We start from the raw sequence: 18337 nt of genomic DNA on the forward strand, positions 1-18337 counted from the left end.
ATAAAAAACAGTAAGTAGACGTATGTTCAGTGCTTGTCAGATTAATCTCCCTTTCCCTCTGCTTCTGTCTCTGCCTGTATTTCTCTAGCAGTGAAGCTGCCTGTCAGATTCATTCAGACAGCTGTATTCCTCGCAGCGCTGCCCGTGCAGTGGGAATAGGTGAAAATTATTATTATTTCTTTACTGATGGACGGTCTTGCTCTCTGTATTCCAGGGCAGTATGGGTGTGTGGGTGCAGCTCCTGTTCTTCAGTGTGGCCTTTGTGGCCCTCAGCGCACCCCAGAGATCTGAAACAGAAGTCCCCATAGGTGAGAGCACACGGCACACCTGCCCCACGCAGCTGGCACCTGCCCCACCTGCCCCACACAGCTGGCACCTGCCCCACCTGCCCCACGCAGCTGGCACCTGCCCCACACAGCTAGTACTTGCCCCACTTGCCCCACACAGCTGGTACTTGCCCCACGTGCCCCACACAGCTCGCACCTGCCCCACAGACCCCACATAGCTGCCACCTTCCCCACACAGCTGGGAGCTGCCCCACCTGCCCCACACAGCTGCCACCTCCCCCACAGACCCCACATAGCTGCCACCTCTCCCACAGACCCCACACAGCTGCCGCCTGCCCCAGCTGCCCCACAAGGCTGGGACCTGCCCCATAGACCACACACAGCTGCCACCTGCCCCACAGGCCCAGTCCAGGAGCCACGACAGAAGACACTACCAGGCGCGGTGCAGCCAGTAACAGTGCTCTCTCTCCTCAGCCAACAGCACCAGCCCCAGCCTGCTGCCCAGCGCTGGGGTCTCCACCCCGGCAACAGCGGCCCCTCCCTCGGTGCCGGTCAACACTACCGCCCTCACCAGCACCAGCGTCTCCGCGCCCAGCAGCAGTGCCCCGGCCCCCGTTCTTACCAGCACCCTGCCCTCCAATGGGGAGAACAGCACAGAGACCGATGAGCCACAGACCCCTTCACCCCCTCCATCCACCTGGGCGCCCCCCATCAACACCCCCTCCGCGCCCCCTGCTGGACAGACCACGACACAGACCATCACCACTCCAGGTAGGCCGGTATTCTGACCCCACTGCCCCCAGTCAGACAGTCCAGTACTGGGTCACACTGCCCCCAGTCAGACAGTCCAGTACTGGGTCACACTGCCCCCACTCAGACAGTCCAGTACTGGGTCACACTGCCCCAGTCAGACAGTCCAGTACTGGGTCACACTGCCCCCAGTCAGACAGTCCAGTACTGGGTCACACTGCCCCCAGTCAGGCAGTCCAGTACTGGGTCACACTGCCCCCAGTCAGACAGTCCAGTACTGGGTCACACTGACCCCCAGTCAGATAGTCCAGTACTGGGTCACACTGCCCCCAGTCAGACAGTCCAGTACTGGGTCACACTGCCCCCAGTCAGGCAGTCCAGTACTGGGTCACACTGCCCCCACTCAGACAGTCCAGTACTGGGTCACACTGCCCCCAGTCAGACAGTCCAGTACTGGGTCACACTGACCCCAGTCAGACAGTCCAGTACTGGGTCACACTGACCCCAGTCAGGCAGTCCAGTACTGGGTCACACTGACCCCAGTCAGACAGTCCAGTACTGGGTCACACTGCCCCCAGTCAGGCAGTCCAGTACTGGGTCACACTGCCCCCAGTCAGACAGTCCAGTACTGGGTCACACTGCCCCCAGTCAGACAGTCCAGTACTGGGTCACACTGACCCCCAGTCAGACAGTCCAGTACTGGGTCACACTGCCCCCAGTCAGACAGTCCAGTACTGGGTCACACTGACCCCCAGTCAGACAGTCCAGTACTGGGTCACACTGCCCCCAGTCAGGCAGTCCAGTACTGGGTCACACTGCCCCCAGTCAGATAGTCCAGTACTGGGTCACACTGCCCCAGTCAGACAGTCCAGTACTGGGTCACACTGCCCCCAGTCAGACAGTCCAGTACTGGGTCACACTGCCCCAGTCAGACAGTCCAGTACTGGGTCACACTGCCCCCAGTCAGACAGTCCAGTACTGGGTCACACTGCCCCAGTCAGACAGTCCAGTACTGGGTCACACTGCCCCCAGTCAGACAGTCCAGTACTGGGTCACACTGACCCCCAGTCAGGCAGTCCAGTACTGGGTCACACTGCCCCCACTCAGACAGTCCAGTACTGGGTCACACTGCCCCCAGTCAGGCAGTCCAGTACTGGGTCACACTGCCCCCAGTCAGGCAGTCCAGTACTGGGTCACACTGCCCCCAGTCAGACAGTCCAGTACTGGGTCACACTGCCCCCAGTCAGACAGTCCAGTACTGGGTCACACTGCCCCAGTCAGGCAGTCCAGTACTGGGTCACACTGCCCCCAGTCAGACAGTCCAGTACTGGGTCACACTGCCCCCAGTCAGATAGTCCAGTACTGGGTCACACTGCCCCCAGTCAGACAGTCCAGTACTGGGTCACACTGCCCCCAGTCAGACAGTCCAGTACTGGGTCACACTGACCCCCAGTCAGGCAGTCCAGTACTGGGTCACACTGCCCCCAGTCAGACAGTCCAGTACTGGGTCACACTGCTCCCAGTCAGACAGTCCAGTACTGGGTCACACTGCCCCCAGTCAGACAGTCCAGTACTGGGTCACACTGCCCCAGTCAGGCAGTCCAGTACTGGGTCACACTGCCCCCAGTCAGACAGTCCAGTACTGGGTCACACTGCCCCCAGTCAGATAGTCCAGTACTGGGTCACACTGACCCCCAGTCAGACAGTCCAGTACTGGGTCACACTGACCCCCAGTCAGACAGTCCAGTACTGGGTCACACTGCCCCAGTCAGGCAGTCCAGTACTGGGTCACACTGACCCCCAGTCAGGCAGTCCAGTACTGGGTCACACTGCCCCCCAGTCAGACAGTCCAGTACTGGGTCACACTGCCCCCCAGTCAGACAGTCCAGTACTGGGTCACACTGCCCCCAGTCAGGCAGTCCAGTACTGGGTCACACTGCCCCCAGTCAGACAGTCCAGTACTGGGTCACACTGACCCCAGTCAGGCAGTCCAGTACTGGGTCACACTGACCCCCAGTCAGGCAGTCCAGTACTGGGTCACACTGCCCCCAGTCAGACAGTCCAGTACTGGGTCACACTGCCCCCAGTCAGATAGTCCAGTACTGGGTCACACTGACCCCCAGTCAGACAGTCCAGTACTGGGTCACACTGCCCCCAGTCAGACAGTCCAGTACTGGGTCACACTGACCCCCAGTCAGACAGTCCAGTACTGGGTCACACTGCCCCCAGTCAGACAGTCCAGTACTGGGTCACACTGACCCCCAGTCAGACAGTCCAGTACTGGGTCACACTGCCCCCAGTCAGGCAGTCCAGTACTGGGTCACACTGCCCCAGTCAGACAGTCCAGTACTGGGTCACACTGCCCCCAGTCAGGCAGTCCAGTACTGGGTCACACTGCCCCCAGTCAGACAGTCCAGTACTGGGTCACACTGCCCCCAGTCAGACAGTCCAGTACTGGGTCACACTGCCCCCAGTCAGATAGTCCAGTACTGGGTCACACTGACCCCCAGTCAGACAGTCCAGTACTGGGTCACACTGCCCCCAGTCAGATAGTCCAGTACTGGGTCACACTGACCCCCAGTCAGACAGTCCAGTACTGGGTCACACTGCCCCCAGTCAGACAGTCCAGTACTGGGTCACACTGCCCCCAGTCAGACAGTCCAGTACTGGGTCACACTGACCCCCAGTCAGACAGTCCAGTACTGGGTCACACTGACCCCCAGTCAGACAGTCCAGTACTGGGTCACACTGCCCCCAGTCAGACAGTCCAGTACTGGGTCACACTGCCCCAGTCAGGCAGTCCAGTACTGGGTCACACTGCCCCCAGTCAGGCAGTCCAGTACTGGGTCACACTGCCCCCAGTCAGACAGTCCAGTACTGGGTCACACTGCCCCCAGTCAGACAGTCCAGTACTGGGTCACACTGCCCCAGTCAGACAGTCCAGTACAGGTACACTCTGTATAGTGGTTTATATGGGCTTACTCCTTTTGTACCCATATTTTTTTTGTGACAATATAACTATTAACATCATCTACACTTTGAATGTAGTAGACTTGTTTCAGCTGATTATGATACATTGAATTGCATTTAAAACCAGATAGAATCAGAAACTCCTCCATTAAAAGTCATGGCTTACAATTGTTTATGTGTTAAATGTTTTTAATCTTCAAACTGTCTCAAAATCCTTCAGTTAATCACTTTGCAACTTCGTATCAGCTGGCAGACTGTTTCTTTGCTCTGACAGTCCCATTTTCTGAATATGGACTGTTTCATCTGCAAGTTTGAATACATCAAAGTTGTGTTGTGAGTGTGGATCTGTTGAGAACGGAGTCAAACTGAATGAAGCCCTTGAATGTATTTGGCAGTTAGGCAGAAGCCCATGTAAAGTGTCTTGCTGTGAAGGAGGCAGCCCACACAGACACTGTCAGGACACCAGGTCTGTAAGAGGGCAGCAGCAGCTTCTTTAGAAGAAGCAGGTCATTTGCTTTGAAAGGATTGGAAAAAACATTATCCAAAGCTCCTGCTCTTCATCTGAGGATGCCGTGTTTCAGTGGTGACTTCAGAGCGTGTTTGAGAGTCTCCTCAGCTGTGAGATCGGTGAGCACTGTTGCTATGGTAATGCTCTGACCTGTGGGACTTTTTTTTTGCAGGTGGTGACAGTGGCACAGGTAAGAGGCCTTGTCTGCAGTACAGATCCCCCCTGTATAGAATGTCAGTGTGACCGAGTTCTTGTCACCCCTCTGCCCCCTGTGTGCAGCCAGTGAGTCTGTGATTCACCGCGAATGTGTTTCTCAAGGCAGTGCTCTTCCTGTGTCTCTGCTCCACTCCAGCATTTCATCTGGCACTGACAGAGGAGGCAGCAAGACACCCTGATATAGCTCAGCTCAAGAGTGAGCGTGTGAGTGTGCCCCCCTGGTGCTCTAGAGTGAGCATGTGAGTGTGCCCCCTGGTGCTCTAGAGTGAGCGTGTGAGTGTGCCCCCTGGTGCTCTAGAGTGAGCGTGTGAGTGTGCCCCCTGGTGCTCTAGAGTGAGCGTGTGAGTGTGCCCCCCGGTGCTCTAGAGTGAGCGTGTGAGTGTGCCCCCTGGTGCTCTAGAGTGAGCGTGTGAGTGTGCCCCCTGGTGCTCTAGAGTGAGCGTGTGAGTGTGCCCCCCGGTGCTCTAGAGTGAGCATGTGAGTGTGCCCCCTGGTGCTCTAGAGTGAGCATGTGAGTGTGCCCCCTGGTAGTCTAGAGTGAGCATGTGAGTGTGCCCCCTGGTGCTCTAGAGTGAGCATGTGAGTGTGCCCCCTGGTGCTCTAGAGTGAGTGTGCCCCCTGGCGCTCTAGAGTGAGCGTGTCAGTGTGCCCCCTGGTGCTCTAGAGTGAGCGTGTCAGTGTGCCCCCTGGTGCTTTAGAGTGAGTGTGTGAATGTGCCCCCTTGTGCTCTAGAGTGAGCGTGCCCAGGTGCACTAGTGTTTGTATGCTCTCTCTCTCACTCTCAGTGTTTCCTCTGCTCTCCAGATGAGACGCCGATCATTGCTGTGATGGTGGCTGTCTCCTCCCTGCTGGTCATCGTGTTCATCATCATCGTGCTGTACATGCTCAGGTGAGCCACAGTGAAAATACTCCCGACGCTGGGACACAAGTAGACTTCACAGTATCAGGAGGGCCACAGGGCCCTTTGAGCTGAACTGATTCCATTTGCTGGGGCCCCTGTGCTGCAGAATCCTGCCTGAAGGTCGTTGTAAACAGGCTGTGGTGGCGCTCCCCGAGCAGCGCAGGGCCTGCAGCAGTGTGGCCTTGTCACTGGCCAGCCAGCAGCCTGTTTGTTCTAGTTCAAGCAGGCGGCCGCTTCAGCATAGGCTGCAAAGGAGCAGGTAAAAGTTTATTCCCTGTGGAAAGGAAAAGAAAAGAGACCGAATTTTTCGGCTGTTGGAGCCTTCTGTGGGTACCTGAGGAAGCTCTGCAGCTGAAATATTGTTCTTTTCCTCTCGGTAGGGAATAAACCTTGATGTGTTTCTCTCCAGTAAAGCATGTCTCTCCTGTCTGTGCAGGTTTAAGAAGTACAAGCAGGCTGGGAGCCACTCCAATTCCTTCAGGCTGCCCAACGGCCGAGCGGACGACACAGGTACTGCCCGACGTGTCTGTCTGCCCTGGCCTGGACTGTGTGTCAGCCAGGTTGTCCTTTCTCCACCCCTCTCCTGCGTCTCGCAGCACGCTGGTCTTCTGGCTTGGCCGGCTGTGGGGGCTGCAGCCTCAGACCCCAAGAGCCCTGCCCATGGCATCAGCTGGGTCTGCAGGTTCGGCCCCACTCCTGCGCTGTCCCGGCTGTAGTGACTGTGTCCCAGGGGACTGAGCCATTGTGGTCTTGTCATAATCAGTATAACCCCTCCTCTCTGTCTGCCTCTCTCTCAGAGCTCCAGAGCATGCCACTATTGGCTCGCTCTCCCAGCACTAACAGGAAGTACCCGCCCCTTCCTGTGGACAAGCTGGAGGAGGAGATTAATCGCCGCATGGCTGACGACAACAAGCTCTTCAGAGAGGAGTTTAACGTGAGTCTTCCCATCCAGCTCCACAAGAACATACTACATAACACTATACAAGTACACAGTACCATGCAGCTCTACGACATGATACAGTTACACAACTCCATACAGCTGCATCATCTCTACAACACCGCAACGCACACAAAGACCCCATCTTTCTCTGCTTTCTCACTGCACAACATTACAACAGGGACTGCTGGTAAGGGAACAAACCTCTAGATGGGCTAAGCTAGTTCATTCTTAAATGTTTGCATTAAATGCCATCTTCAACCGGAGGAGAGTAAAGAAGGCTAAGAGCATTACGGGGTGTGTGTCTCACCCCCTCTGCTCCCAGCTGTGTCTCCAGCTGTAACAGTAACAGCTTCAAGAAATCTGTCTCTCCCCCTGCAATCTCACTCTCAACCATGTCAAGTAACTCCCCTATCCTGATGCGTACACACGCTGCACACACCTCACACACATGGACATGTTACTCAGCAGGGGGCGCTGGGCCAGAAGACTTTACTGCTTCATGTTGATTTGTTCTCATCTAGATGTCTGATCATGGTGAAAAAGTCAAAAGGTCATTGGTGTGTTGTGGAACATGTCAAATCGGGACTTTGTGTGATCTTTATCTGGTGTGCGAGTAGGAACTGGTTTAGAATGCTGCCTGGAGTTTGGCTCATCGTATTGCAGAAAGACTCCTGCTGCTGTGTGAGAAACGAGGACCCATTTTCCCACTCTGTATGTCTTTACACACAGAGGAAGCTGGGGTGCCTCACGAGACGTCAAAGCTGTGGCACCTGGTTGCGTTAAACGTGTTAAACTTGGGCGTCCTCAAAAAGATTTTAAAAATCAAGGTTGATGCACTTGTGACCAGCTTTTGTTAATTTCAAATAGCATAACAACCCTTTTTCTTCCACATCACGTGAGGTAGGGTCCAAGCACATGGCTTGTTCCTAGAAGCATCTGTCTTGTATTGGACAGATGAACAGCATGTGACTGTGTACGGCCACAGGTCACTGAAGCACCTCTGTATAGCACACCCCGAGAGACCATTACTGAAGCAAGGTTGAACCACGTGTGAAGCTAAATGGAAAATAAGATTTCATGTAAAATACATAGTCTTGGTAGTTTTCCTTCTTTCACTTGCAAAGACCTGTGGAGGAAATTTTGTATAAAGACTGTTCAGCTGGTGTTGTATGGAGTCCAGGTTTGCCCTGTCTCGTGAGCCCTGAGGCTGGTGCTGATCGGTGCCCTGCATGGAGAGCGACTCTGAGCTGACAGGACTGCGAGGGCCTTTGAACAGACATCAGCTAAGCAAGCCCCCCGGCAGGCGTGAGTCAGGTCGCTGTGAGAGACTGCGTCGGCCCACGGGGGGGTTCGGTGCAGGAGCACCAGGACCGAGGGCGTGGCGGTTCTCTGAACTTCAGAAAGAGCCGCTGTGTCCACCGGCCTCGCTAACGCCGCGCGCGTGTCTTGGCAGGCCCTGCCTGTGTGTCCCATCCAGGCCTCCTGTGATGCAGCGTCCAAAGAGGAGAACAAGGAGAAGAACAGATACGTCAATATCCTGCCCTGTGAGTCGGAACTTCCTGCTGCTCTCTTCCTCGTCCTGTCCTTCCTCCTGCTCCTGATCTTGGTCTCTCTCCCGGTGTCCTGCCCTGTGTGCTCATACTGTCTCCCTGCCGCAGATGACCATTCGCGGGTCCACCTCGCACCACTGGAGGGCGTCCCAGACTCGGACTTCATCAACGCCTCCTACATCAATGTGAGTGAGAGTCTGCAGCTGCAGGGCCGTTGCCGCCGTTGAAGGGGCGAGGAAGAGGAGAGCAGAGAGACACACCTGTATGAGACATCTGGACTGCTAAAGACAGCGGCATTGGCTGGCGGGGTGCTCAGAGAGATGGAGAATCGGAGGGAGGGAAGGGAGGAGAGGTGGGGAGAGGGTGAGGCTGGATGAGGAGAGATGGAGGAGTCTCATCTATGTGTCTGTTTTTAGGGTTACCAGGAGAAGAACAAGTTCATCGCGGCTCAAGGTAATCGCCCTGTTAGAGTCTCACAGAAAACACTGCCGCACACTCGTCTGCGGGCTGGACAGGAAGGACCTCCCAGCCTGCAGCCTCTTTCCTCATCGCTCCTGTAAAGATCCTGAAAGGTGATGGAATTGGTCAAGCACTCAGTTTCTCCCTCTGTCCCTCCCGTGTCTCTGTTTCCCTACTGTGTCCCTCTGTCTCTTTGTCTCTCCCATGTCCCTCTGTCTCTACTGTTTCCCTCCCGTGTCTCTCTGTTCCTCCCGTGTCCCAGGCCCGAAGGAGGAGACCGTCAATGACTTCTGGAGGATGATTTGGGAACAGAACACTGCTACCATCGTCATGGTGACCAACCTGAAGGAGCGCAAAGAGGTGAGGGAGGGTCATCGTACCCCGAGCCTGACCCCGCAGCGTCCCTGCCTGCTGCGCACCCCAAAACACAGGGGTGCTGCAGATAGTGAGCACTGCTGGGGTCAGCCCCGGGCAAGACTGGAGCTCATCGCCCACATCAGGTGTTCTGGACACCTGCACTTCCTGAAACATCCCCACAGACAGACACTGCGTCCACCGCTGGCTCAGCCCCGGAGGGCCTGGGCACACGTCACACACAGGCATCTCTTTACCGAGGAGGAGAGAGCAGGTGTTGGACTGGACCATCGGCTTAACTTCTCCTGTGCTTTTACCAACAAGTTCTTAAAAATAAAACTCACACGACTAACTTGGTTCATTGTTAAAATTAATGCAGATCATTTCACTGCATTAATCACATTTAATGTGAAGTAATTCAGAAATTGTCTGCAGTGGACAAATTATATGTAATTAATTATTAACCTTATTTATTTTGCTTGCGCATTAAGTAAAGCTATAGGAATCCAGTAGTTGGAGTTTGAGGACAGGAGCACAGATCAGGGAGGTGTCTGGAGGAGGGAGTGTGAGGACGGGAGCCGAGCGCAGGGAGGTGTCTGGAGGAGGGAGTGTGAGGACGAGAGCCGAGCGCAGGGAGGTGTCTGGAGGAGGGAGTGTGAGGACGGGAGCCGAGCGCAGGGAGGTGTCTGGAGGAGGGAGTGTGAGGGCGGGAGCCGAGCGCAGGGAGGTGTCTGGAGGAGGGAGTGTGAGGACGGGAGCCGAGCGCAGGGAGGTGTCTGGAGGAGGGAGTGTGAGGACGGGAGCCGAGCGCAGGGAGGTGTCTGGAGGAGGGAGTGTGAGGACGGGAGCCGAGCGCAGGGAGGTGTCTGGAGGAGGGAGTGTGAGGACGGGAGCCGAGCGCAGGGAGGTGTCTGGAGGAGGGAGTGTGAGGACGGGAGCCGAGCGCAGGGAGGTGTCTGGAGGAGGGAGTGTGAGGACGGGAGCCGAGCGCAGGGAGGTGTCTGGAGGAGGGAGTGTGAGCACGGGAGCACAGATCAGGGTGGTGTCTGGAGGAGGGAGTGTGAGGACGGGAGCCGAGCGCAGGGAGGTGTCTGGAGGAGGGAGGGTGAGGAAGGGAGCCGAGCGCAGGGAGGTGTCTGGAGGAGGGAGTGTGAGGACGGGAGCCGAGCGCAGGGAGGTGTCTGGAGGAGGGAGTGTGAGGACGGGAGCCGAGCGCAGGGAGGTGTCTGGAGGAGGGAGTGTGAGGACGGGAGCCGAGCGCAGGGAGGTGTCTGGAGGAGGGAGTGTGAGGACGGGAGCCGAGCGCAGGGAGGTGTCTGGAGGAGGGAGTGTGAGGACGGGAGCCGAGCGCAGGGAGGTGTCTGGAGGAGGGAGTGTGAGGACGGGAGCCGAGCGCAGGGAGGTGTCTGGAGGAGGGAGTGTGAGGACGGGAGCCGAGCTCAGGGAGGTGTCTGGAGGAGGGAGTGTGAGGACGGGAGCCGAGCGCAGGGAGGTGTCTGGAGGAGGGAGTGTGAGGACGGGAGCCGAGCGCAGGGAGGTGTCTGGAGGAGGGAGTGTGAGGACGGGAGCACAGATCAGGGAGGTGTCTGGAGGAGGGAGTGTGAGGATGGGAGCAGAGCTCAGGGAGGTGTTCGGAGGAGGAAGAGGGGAGTTTTGGGGGAGAAAGGAAGATGTCCTGATAGGGGCTCAACTTCGACTCCTCCCTCCCTGCTTGGTGTTCATTGCCTCCAGTCTCTCTCTCTCCACAGTGTAAATGTGCACAGTATTGGCCAGACCAGGGCTGCTGGACCTATGGGAATATCCGTGTGTCCGTGGAGGATATGATGGTCCTGGTGGATTATACCATCCGGAAGTTCTGCATCCAGCAGGTACTGTGATTCCCAGATTCGCCTCGTGGGGCTGCTCCTGTCTGCCTACGTTGCTCCTGTATGAAGAATCAGCTCTCGATCTCCTCTCCCCTCCTGTCAGGTGGGTGACGTGTCGGGCAAGAAACCCCAGCGCCTGGTCACTCAGTTCCACTTCACCAGCTGGCCGGACTTCGGGGTCCCCTTCACTCCGATAGGCATGCTCAAGTTTCTCAAGAAGGTCAAGACCTGCAACCCCCAGTACGCTGGGCCCATCGTGGTGCACTGCAGGTCTGTCTGTGTGTGTGTGTGTGTGTGTGTGTGTGTGTGTGTGTGTGTGTGTCACTCTCGTCACTGCAGGGCTGTGTGTGTGTGTCACACTCTCCAGGCTGCCGGGCTGTGTGTGTGTGTGTCACACTCTCCAGGCTGCAGGGCTGTGTGTGTCACACTCTCCAGGCTGCAGGGCTGTGTGTGTGTGTGTCACACTCTCCAGGCTGCAGGGCTGTGTGTGTGTGTGTCACACTCTCCAGGCTGCAGGGCTGTGTGTGTGTGTGTGTCACACTCTCGAGGCTGCAGGGCTGTGTGTGTGTGTGTGTCACACTCTCGAGACTGCAGGGCTGTGTGTGTGTGTGTGTGTCACACTCTCCAGGCTGCAGGGCTGTGTGTGTGCGCCTGTCACACTCTCCAGGCTGCAGGGCTGTGTGTGTGTGTGTGTGTGTGTGTCACACTCTCCAGGCTGCAAGGCTGTGTCTGTGTGTGTGTGTGTCACACTCTCCAGGCTGCAGGGCTGTGTGTGTGTGTCACACTCTCCAGGCTGCAGGGCTGTGTGTGTGTGTGTGTGTGTGTGTGTGTCACACTCTCCAGGCTGCAGGGCTGTGTGTGTGTGTGTGTGTGTGTGTCACACTCTCCAGGCTGCAGGGCTGTGTGTGTGTGCGCGTGCGTGTGTGTGTGTGCGCCTGTCACACTCTCCAGGCTGCAGGGCTGTGTGTGTGTGTGTGTCACACTCTCCAGGCTGCAGGGCTGTGTGTGTGTGTGTCACACTCTCCAGGCTGCAGGGCTGTGTGTGTGTGTGTCACACTCTCCAGGCTGCAGGGCTGTGTGTGTGTGTGTGTGTGTGTGCGTGCGCGCGTGTGTGCGCATGTGTGTCACACTCTCCAGGCTGCAGGGCTGTGTGTGTGGATACAGGCAGGTCTCTGTCTGTCTCCCTGCTGGCTTTGCTCTTGCTGGCGTGGTCAGTCTGTGTAAGGCCCTGCAGAGCTGCGCAGTGACGCTGTGCCCTCTGCCTGTGTCCTCAGCGCGGGCGTCGGCCGCACGGGGACGTTCATCGTGATCGACGCCATGCTGGACATGATGGGGGCGGAGCGCAAGGTGGACGTGTTCGGCTTCGTGACGCGGATCCGGGCGCAGCGCTGCCAGATGGTGCAGACAGACGTGAGTCCGCTGTGGCCTGGGCCTGTCCTCCCGCGGGGGCGAGTCTCGGTCTCACAGGGGCGCTCTCTCCTGCTCTCTCACACAGATGCAGTACGTCTTCATCTACCAAGCCCTCCTGGAGCACTACCTGTACGGCGACACGGAGCTGGAGGTCACCTCCCTGGAGACGCACCTGGCCAAACTCTACTCCCACACACCTGGGGTCAGCTGCAACGGGCTGGAGGCGGAGTTCAAGGTCAGGGGTCAGGGTCAGGGTTAGGGTGATCCCGGTGTTGGCAGCTGCCAGCTCACAGCCTGTAACGATGAAGCACATCAGACTTTTCTTCATGTTGTCAGGAACCTGGAGCAGCCTGAAAGGAGTCCGGCTGTTGTCCAGCTGATTTCTTTTCTCAGCCAGCTGTGCATGCAGTCAGACTGCTCTGGAAATGTGCACCTTTAAACCAGAGCCCTAAAGAGGGAGTTTCTTATCTGGTGGGAGTGTGGAGGAGCAGTCGGAGCTCCGAGGTTGTGGGTTTAAATCCTGGCTCTCCTGGGGAAAGTGCATCAGACACTCAGCCCTGCGTGTCTATCTCCGGCCCCCTCGGAGCTCCTGTGCGAGAGTCAGCAGTGAGCTTTGTCCCCTCTTCCTGCAGAAACTGACCTCCATCAAGATCCAGAACGACAAGATGAGAACCGGGAACCTGCCGGCCAACATGAAGAAGAACCGGGTCCTGCAGATCATTCCCTGTGAGCTGGAGGGGCCGGGGGCAGCAGGGAGGGGCCGGGGGCAGCAGGGAGGGGCTGGGGCAGCTGGAGTCGCTGGGGGCAGCAGGGAGGGGCTGGGGCAACTGGAGGGGCCAGGGGCAGCAGGGAGGGGCTGGGGCAACTGGAGGGGCCGGGGGCAGTTCTATTGGTGGAGTAGCAGCAGGGAGGGGCTGGGGCAGCTGGAGTCGCTGGGGGCAGCAGGGAGGGGTTGGGGCAGCAGGGAGGGGCCGGGGGCAGCTGGAGGGGCCAGGGGCAGCAGGGAGGGGCTGGGGCAACTGGAGGGGCCAGGGGCAGCAGGGAGGGGCCGGGGGCAGCAGGGAGGGGCTGGGGCAACTGGAGGGGCCAGGGGCAGCAGGGAGGGGCTGGGGCAACTGGAGGGGCCAGGGGCAGCAGGGAGGGGCTGGGGCAGCTGGAGGGGCCGGGGGCAGTTCTATTGGTGGAGTAGGAGCAGGGAGGGGCTGGGGGCAGCAGGGAGTGGCCAGGGGCAGTTTTATTGGTGGAGTAGCAGCAGGGAGGGGCTGGGGGCAGTTGTGTTGGTGGAGCAGATGAGAGAACCTCCATGAATACGATTTTGCAGAATAAAATGTGCTGATTGAAACGTGCCGTTGTGATGACTGGAGGGGAGGTGTGGCAGTGCCTAACATCAGAACGCCCATTGAGCTCATGTAGTTTTTACTAGCTGATCAATCCAAGGATTAACCAGAGGATCGGTTTCTGCAACACGGGCAGCTACAGCAGTGTTCCAGGAGTTTCCACATTGTTCCTCGTGATCCTCGTTTCGCTGTGTCTGAAGAAACCAAATTCACAGGCCTCTCTGTCTCCACAGACGAGTTTAACAGAGTCATCATCCCAGTGAAGAGGGGCGAGGAGAACACGGACTACGTTAACGCCTCCTTCATCGATGTGAGTGACCCTCCATTCTGACACCCCGAGATACTGATTCCCCAAACACTGCCCCTCTGAAGCAGGCCACTAGACTGAACCCCTCACAAACTGATGACCGCACACCCCCACGGACATGAGCCCCAGAAAACCTCAAGCCCCTGTCCTTCCCTCTCTGCCGCTCAGGGGTACAGGCAGAAGGACTCGTACATCGCCAGCCAGGGCCCTCTGCAGCACACCATCGAGGACTTCTGGAGGATGATCTGGGAGTGGAAGAGCTGCTCCATTGTCATGCTGACCGAGCTGGAGGAGAGAGGCCAGGTGAGAGAGGAGAGAGGAGAGAGGAGAGAGGGGAGAGGGGAGAGGGGAGAGGGGAGAGGGGAGAGAGGGGAGAGGGGAGAGGGGAGAGGGGAGAGGGGAGAGAGGAGGAGAGGAGGAGAGAGGAGAGAGGAGAGAGGAGAGAGGGGAGAGGGGCTCTGTGTGGTTCTGGCTGCGCACGCGGCCCTGCTCAGCTCAGGGGACCTGACTGCCTCCCCTGCCTCGCCCCCACAGGAGAAGTGTGCCCAGTACTGGCCCAGCGACGGGGTCCTGCACTGCGGAGACGTGGCCATTGAGCTGAAGAGAGAGGAGGAGTGTGAGAGCTACACTGTGAGGGACCTGTTGGTCACCAACAACAGGGTCAGTATGCACTCTGCACAGAACACACACTCACACAACACACTCCACACGGAGTACACGACAAAATCACTCCACACAGAGCACACACGACACACTCACTCCACACAGAGTACACACTCACACAACACACTCCACAGGGAGAACACACGACAAACTCACTCCACACAGAGCACACACGACAAACTCACTCCACACGGAGAACACATGACAAACTCACTCCACACAGAGCACACACGACACACTCACTCCACAAAGAGCACACACTCACACAACACTCTGCTGAGAGTCCACAAGACACACTCACTCCACACAGAGCACACTCTCACACAACATACTCCACTCAGAGTCCACACGACACACTCAATCCACTCAGAGTCCACACGACACACTCAATCCACTCAGAGTCCACGCGACACACTCACTCCACACAGAGCACACACAACACACTCACTCCACACACACAACACACTCACTCCACACAGAGTACACACTCACACAACACACCCTGCTCAGAGTACACACTCACACTCACTCCACATAACACGCTGTGCTCAGAGTATACGCTCACACTCACTACACACAGAGTACACACTGTAGTTTTACTGTAGTTACAGAGATGCTGATTTTTGTGGTTGGGATTTCTTATTTTCTATGGTCCACTCCGAGATCTGAATTCTCTCTCCCCCCCCATCCAGGAGAACAAGTCCAGGCAGGTGCGTCAGTTCCATTTCCATGGCTGGCCAGAGGTGGGCATCCCAGGAGATGGAAAAGGAATGATCAACCTGATCGCAGCGGTGCAGAAGCAGCAGCAGCAGTCTGGCAACCATCCCTTCACTGTGCACTGCAGGTCTGTATAGCTCTGCGCTGCAGGTCTGTATAGCTCTGCACTGACTCTCACTGTGCGCTGCAGGTCTGTATAGCTCTGCGCTGCAGGTCTGTATAGCTCTGCACTGACTCTCACTGTACGCTGCAGGTCTGTATAGCTCTGCGCTGCAGGTCTGTATAGCTCTGCACTGACCCTCACTGTGTGCTGCAGGTCTGTATAGCTCTGCGCTGCAGGTCTGTATAGCTCTGCACTGACCCTCACTGTGTGCTGCGGGTCTCTATAGCTCTGCACTGACCCTCACTGTGTGCTGCAGGTCTGTATAGCTCTGCACTGACCCTCACTGTCGATACTGACCACTCTGTCTGTCGGAAGTACTGCAGATCTCTTCTCCCCCTGTGTTTCCCATCTTTCACCGCTCTGCTGTCTCCTCCGCAGTGCGGGCGCTGGGCGCACTGGCACTTTCTGTGCCCTGAGCACGGTGCTGGAGCGGGTGAAGGCCGAGGGCATCCTGGACGTGTTTCAGACAGTGAAGAGCCTGAGGCTGCAGAGACCACACATGGTGCAGACACTGGTAAACCATGGCCCTCGTATCTCCCTGTCTCTCATCCATCTGCTGTCTCTTCCCCCTGCTCTCCGTCTCATTAGCAGATTATCGGAGGCAGGAGTGTAGTGTTGCTGTTGCGGCCGATGGCCACCAGGGGGCGCCAGTGTTGTGATACGTGTCCCATTTCCGTTTCCCCTGCAGGAGCAGTACGAGTTCTGTTACAAGGTGGTCCAGGAGTACATCGACGCCTTCTCCGACTACGCCAACTTCAAGTAGAGCCGGGCGCAGGTGCTGCAGCTCGGACTGGCAGAGAGACTGGCAGGGACAGGGAGGCCCTGTGCCCCAGAGTATCAGAGATGCCTTCTTGAAGATTTTGTAATATTGTACTTGTTAATACACCCTCAGCCCTGTGTACATACTCCCCCTTTCGGTTTTAGAGGCTGGTACAGTTAGTCTTCGATATTAGGTGGAGATTTTCTATGTAGCATAGTGTTGTTCTATACAGATATATATTGCAGAGGCTTTGTTGCGAGTCTGAAGGGGGCGGTAGTGAGGGGCTCTTCCCTACTCTCGCACTGCAATGTGCAGACCTGGGCTGCTGGGAGGGCGGCTCGGGGACATGGGGGCTGATCCGGAGCTCTTATCCTGAGCAGCCTGTTCCTGGAGCAGCTCCCAGCTGTGCCTGTGCAGGTGCAGCCCGCTCCTGGAGCAGCTCTCAGCTGTGCCTGCGCAGGTGCAGCCCGCTCCTGGAGCAGCTCCCAGCTGTGCCTGTGCAGCTGCAGCCCGCTCCTGGAGCAGCTCTCAGCTGTGCCTGCGCAGGTGCAGCCCGCTCCTGGAGCAGCTCCCAGCTGTGCCTGTGCAGCTGCAGCCCGCTCCAGGAGCAGCTGTAGCCACAGTAGAGTGTTTACCAGGGAGGTGTTGCCCTGCCCCTGCTCTGCTGTGCTGCACCCCTGTGTACCCTGGACCAGTGCAGTTACCCAGCGCGGAGTCTGTGCCCTCAGTGTGACGTTGCGTGGGCATCACGGTGGGCACTCTGGGTCTTAAATTGCCAAGCGCCTGTGAGCGGAGTCACAGCCCAGGCTGTTCAGCTAATGATGAAACCGTGAAAATGTAGGCCTGGGGTGACTGTGTGGAAGCACAGCCTCCCATCGCAGACGCTGTGCGCTTTCTCAGCTGTTCTGTGTGGAGTGTGGGAGGGGGCAGCCTGCGCAGACATGCCCACACGCAGAGGCGCCACTCTGCTGCTCAGATTGGCAGCACCTCACAGGGACCCCAGAGCGGAGCCAGTGGAGGTGCTCACCTTCTTTCCAGATAGTATTATGGGTTTTTTTAATGAGTTTTAGTACAAGTTGTTTGGGGTTGTTGGTGCCGGTCTGGAGCTCAGGGCTGGACTGGGTGGGGCGCTGGGGGGCTCTGCCAGCTGCAAGTCCATCAGCTCACCAGACACACGGCTGGTTCCCCCCAGCTAGGGACCCCCAGAAACCCCTTGCCCCTGCTCCTCAGGGAGGAGGGAAGGAACAAGGATACCTGAACATGCAGACTCCACACAGACAGGCTCTCCAGCTCCATGGCGTCACCATGCCACCCAGTGTTCACAGAACACGTTTATTGATTAATCTTGTTTATTACTGCCAGGCTTGACCGCGGGACTTTTAAAAAATACAGGTTTACACGAATTGCGCTTCAGGCGAGTCTAGCTTTGGAAATTCTCCTTTTGAAAGATTGTCCTGAGTCTGCAGGACCCCTGCAGACAAGCACCGAAGTTCAGGGACTCTGATTTCTAATCAGTCCTTGAACAGGACCCCCAATACATGAGCTTTTCCGCGTGTTCTTTACTGTTCCGCTGTTCGAGGTCGGACTGAGCTCAGGAGCCAGTCAGGTCGGCTGTCGGCGCCTCACTCTGCGCTAACCAAGGGGGTATTAAGCCCAGGGCCAGGAGAGAGGGAGGGGTATTAAGACCAGGTCTCAGGAGAGAGAGAGGGCGGGGTATTAAGACCAGGTCTCAGGAGGGGGGGGGGGGGTATTAAGACCAGGTCGCAGGAGAGGGGGGGGGGGTAATAAGACCAGGTCTCAGGAGAGAGAGAGGGGGGTATTAAGACCAGGTCTCAGGAGAGAGGAGGGGTATTAAGACCAGGTCTCGGGAGAGAGGGGGGGTATTAAGATCAGGTCTCAGGAGAGGGGGGGGGTATTAAGACCAGGTCTCAGGAGAGAGAGAGGGGGGTATTAAGACCAGGTCTCAGGAGAGAGAGAGGGGTATTAAGACCAGGTCTCGGGAGAGAGGGAGGGGTATTAAGCCCAGGGCCAGGAGAGAGAGAAGGGGGTATTAAGACCAGCCCTCAGGAGAGGGGGGGGGTATTAAGACCAGCCCTCAGGAGAGGGGGGGGTATTAAGACCAGGTCTCAGGGGGAGCTAGTGAGTGCCTGTTTCTGTGAGCCCCTGGGAGCATGGCCCAG

At 57.3% G+C, this 18337-nt stretch overlaps 1 protein-coding gene across 4 annotated transcripts in view; it reads left to right on the forward strand.

Annotated features, from left to right (window-relative positions):
- ptpra (protein tyrosine phosphatase receptor type A) overlaps positions 1–17893 on the forward strand; it is a 43571-nt gene extending 25678 nt beyond the window's left edge. For 3 of the 4 annotated variants that reach the window (XM_088911615.1, XM_088911617.1, XM_088911614.1), the window contains 20 exons: positions 215–308; positions 762–1058; positions 4688–4705; positions 5536–5620; positions 6069–6142; positions 6430–6566; positions 8026–8307; positions 8539–8575; positions 8844–8941; positions 10684–10803; positions 10904–11070; positions 12075–12210; positions 12296–12445; positions 12843–12936; positions 13781–13857; positions 14023–14157; positions 14389–14514; positions 15210–15361; positions 15776–15911; positions 16086–17893. In XM_088911615.1, coding sequence (XP_088767741.1) covers positions 221–308; positions 762–1058; positions 4688–4705; positions 5536–5620; positions 6069–6142; positions 6430–6566; positions 8026–8307; positions 8539–8575; positions 8844–8941; positions 10684–10803; positions 10904–11070; positions 12075–12210; positions 12296–12445; positions 12843–12936; positions 13781–13857; positions 14023–14157; positions 14389–14514; positions 15210–15361; positions 15776–15911; positions 16086–16160 — 2484 coding nt within the window. In that variant the 5' untranslated portion in view covers positions 215–220 and the 3' untranslated portion in view covers positions 16161–17893. The remainder of the gene's footprint in view (positions 1–214; positions 309–761; positions 1059–4687; positions 4706–5535; positions 5621–6068; positions 6143–6429; positions 6567–8025; positions 8308–8538; positions 8576–8843; positions 8942–10683; positions 10804–10903; positions 11071–12074; positions 12211–12295; positions 12446–12842; positions 12937–13780; positions 13858–14022; positions 14158–14388; positions 14515–15209; positions 15362–15775; positions 15912–16085) is intronic. The other variant, XM_088911616.1, reaches the window with a different exon arrangement.
- The last annotated feature ends 444 nt before the right edge of the window (positions 17894–18337 follow it).

Source organism: Atractosteus spatula, chromosome 3 (genome assembly GCF_055471065.1).
Source record: "Atractosteus spatula isolate fAtrSpa1 chromosome 3, fAtrSpa1.hap1, whole genome shotgun sequence".
NCBI lineage: Eukaryota > Metazoa > Chordata > Actinopteri > Semionotiformes > Lepisosteidae > Atractosteus > Atractosteus spatula.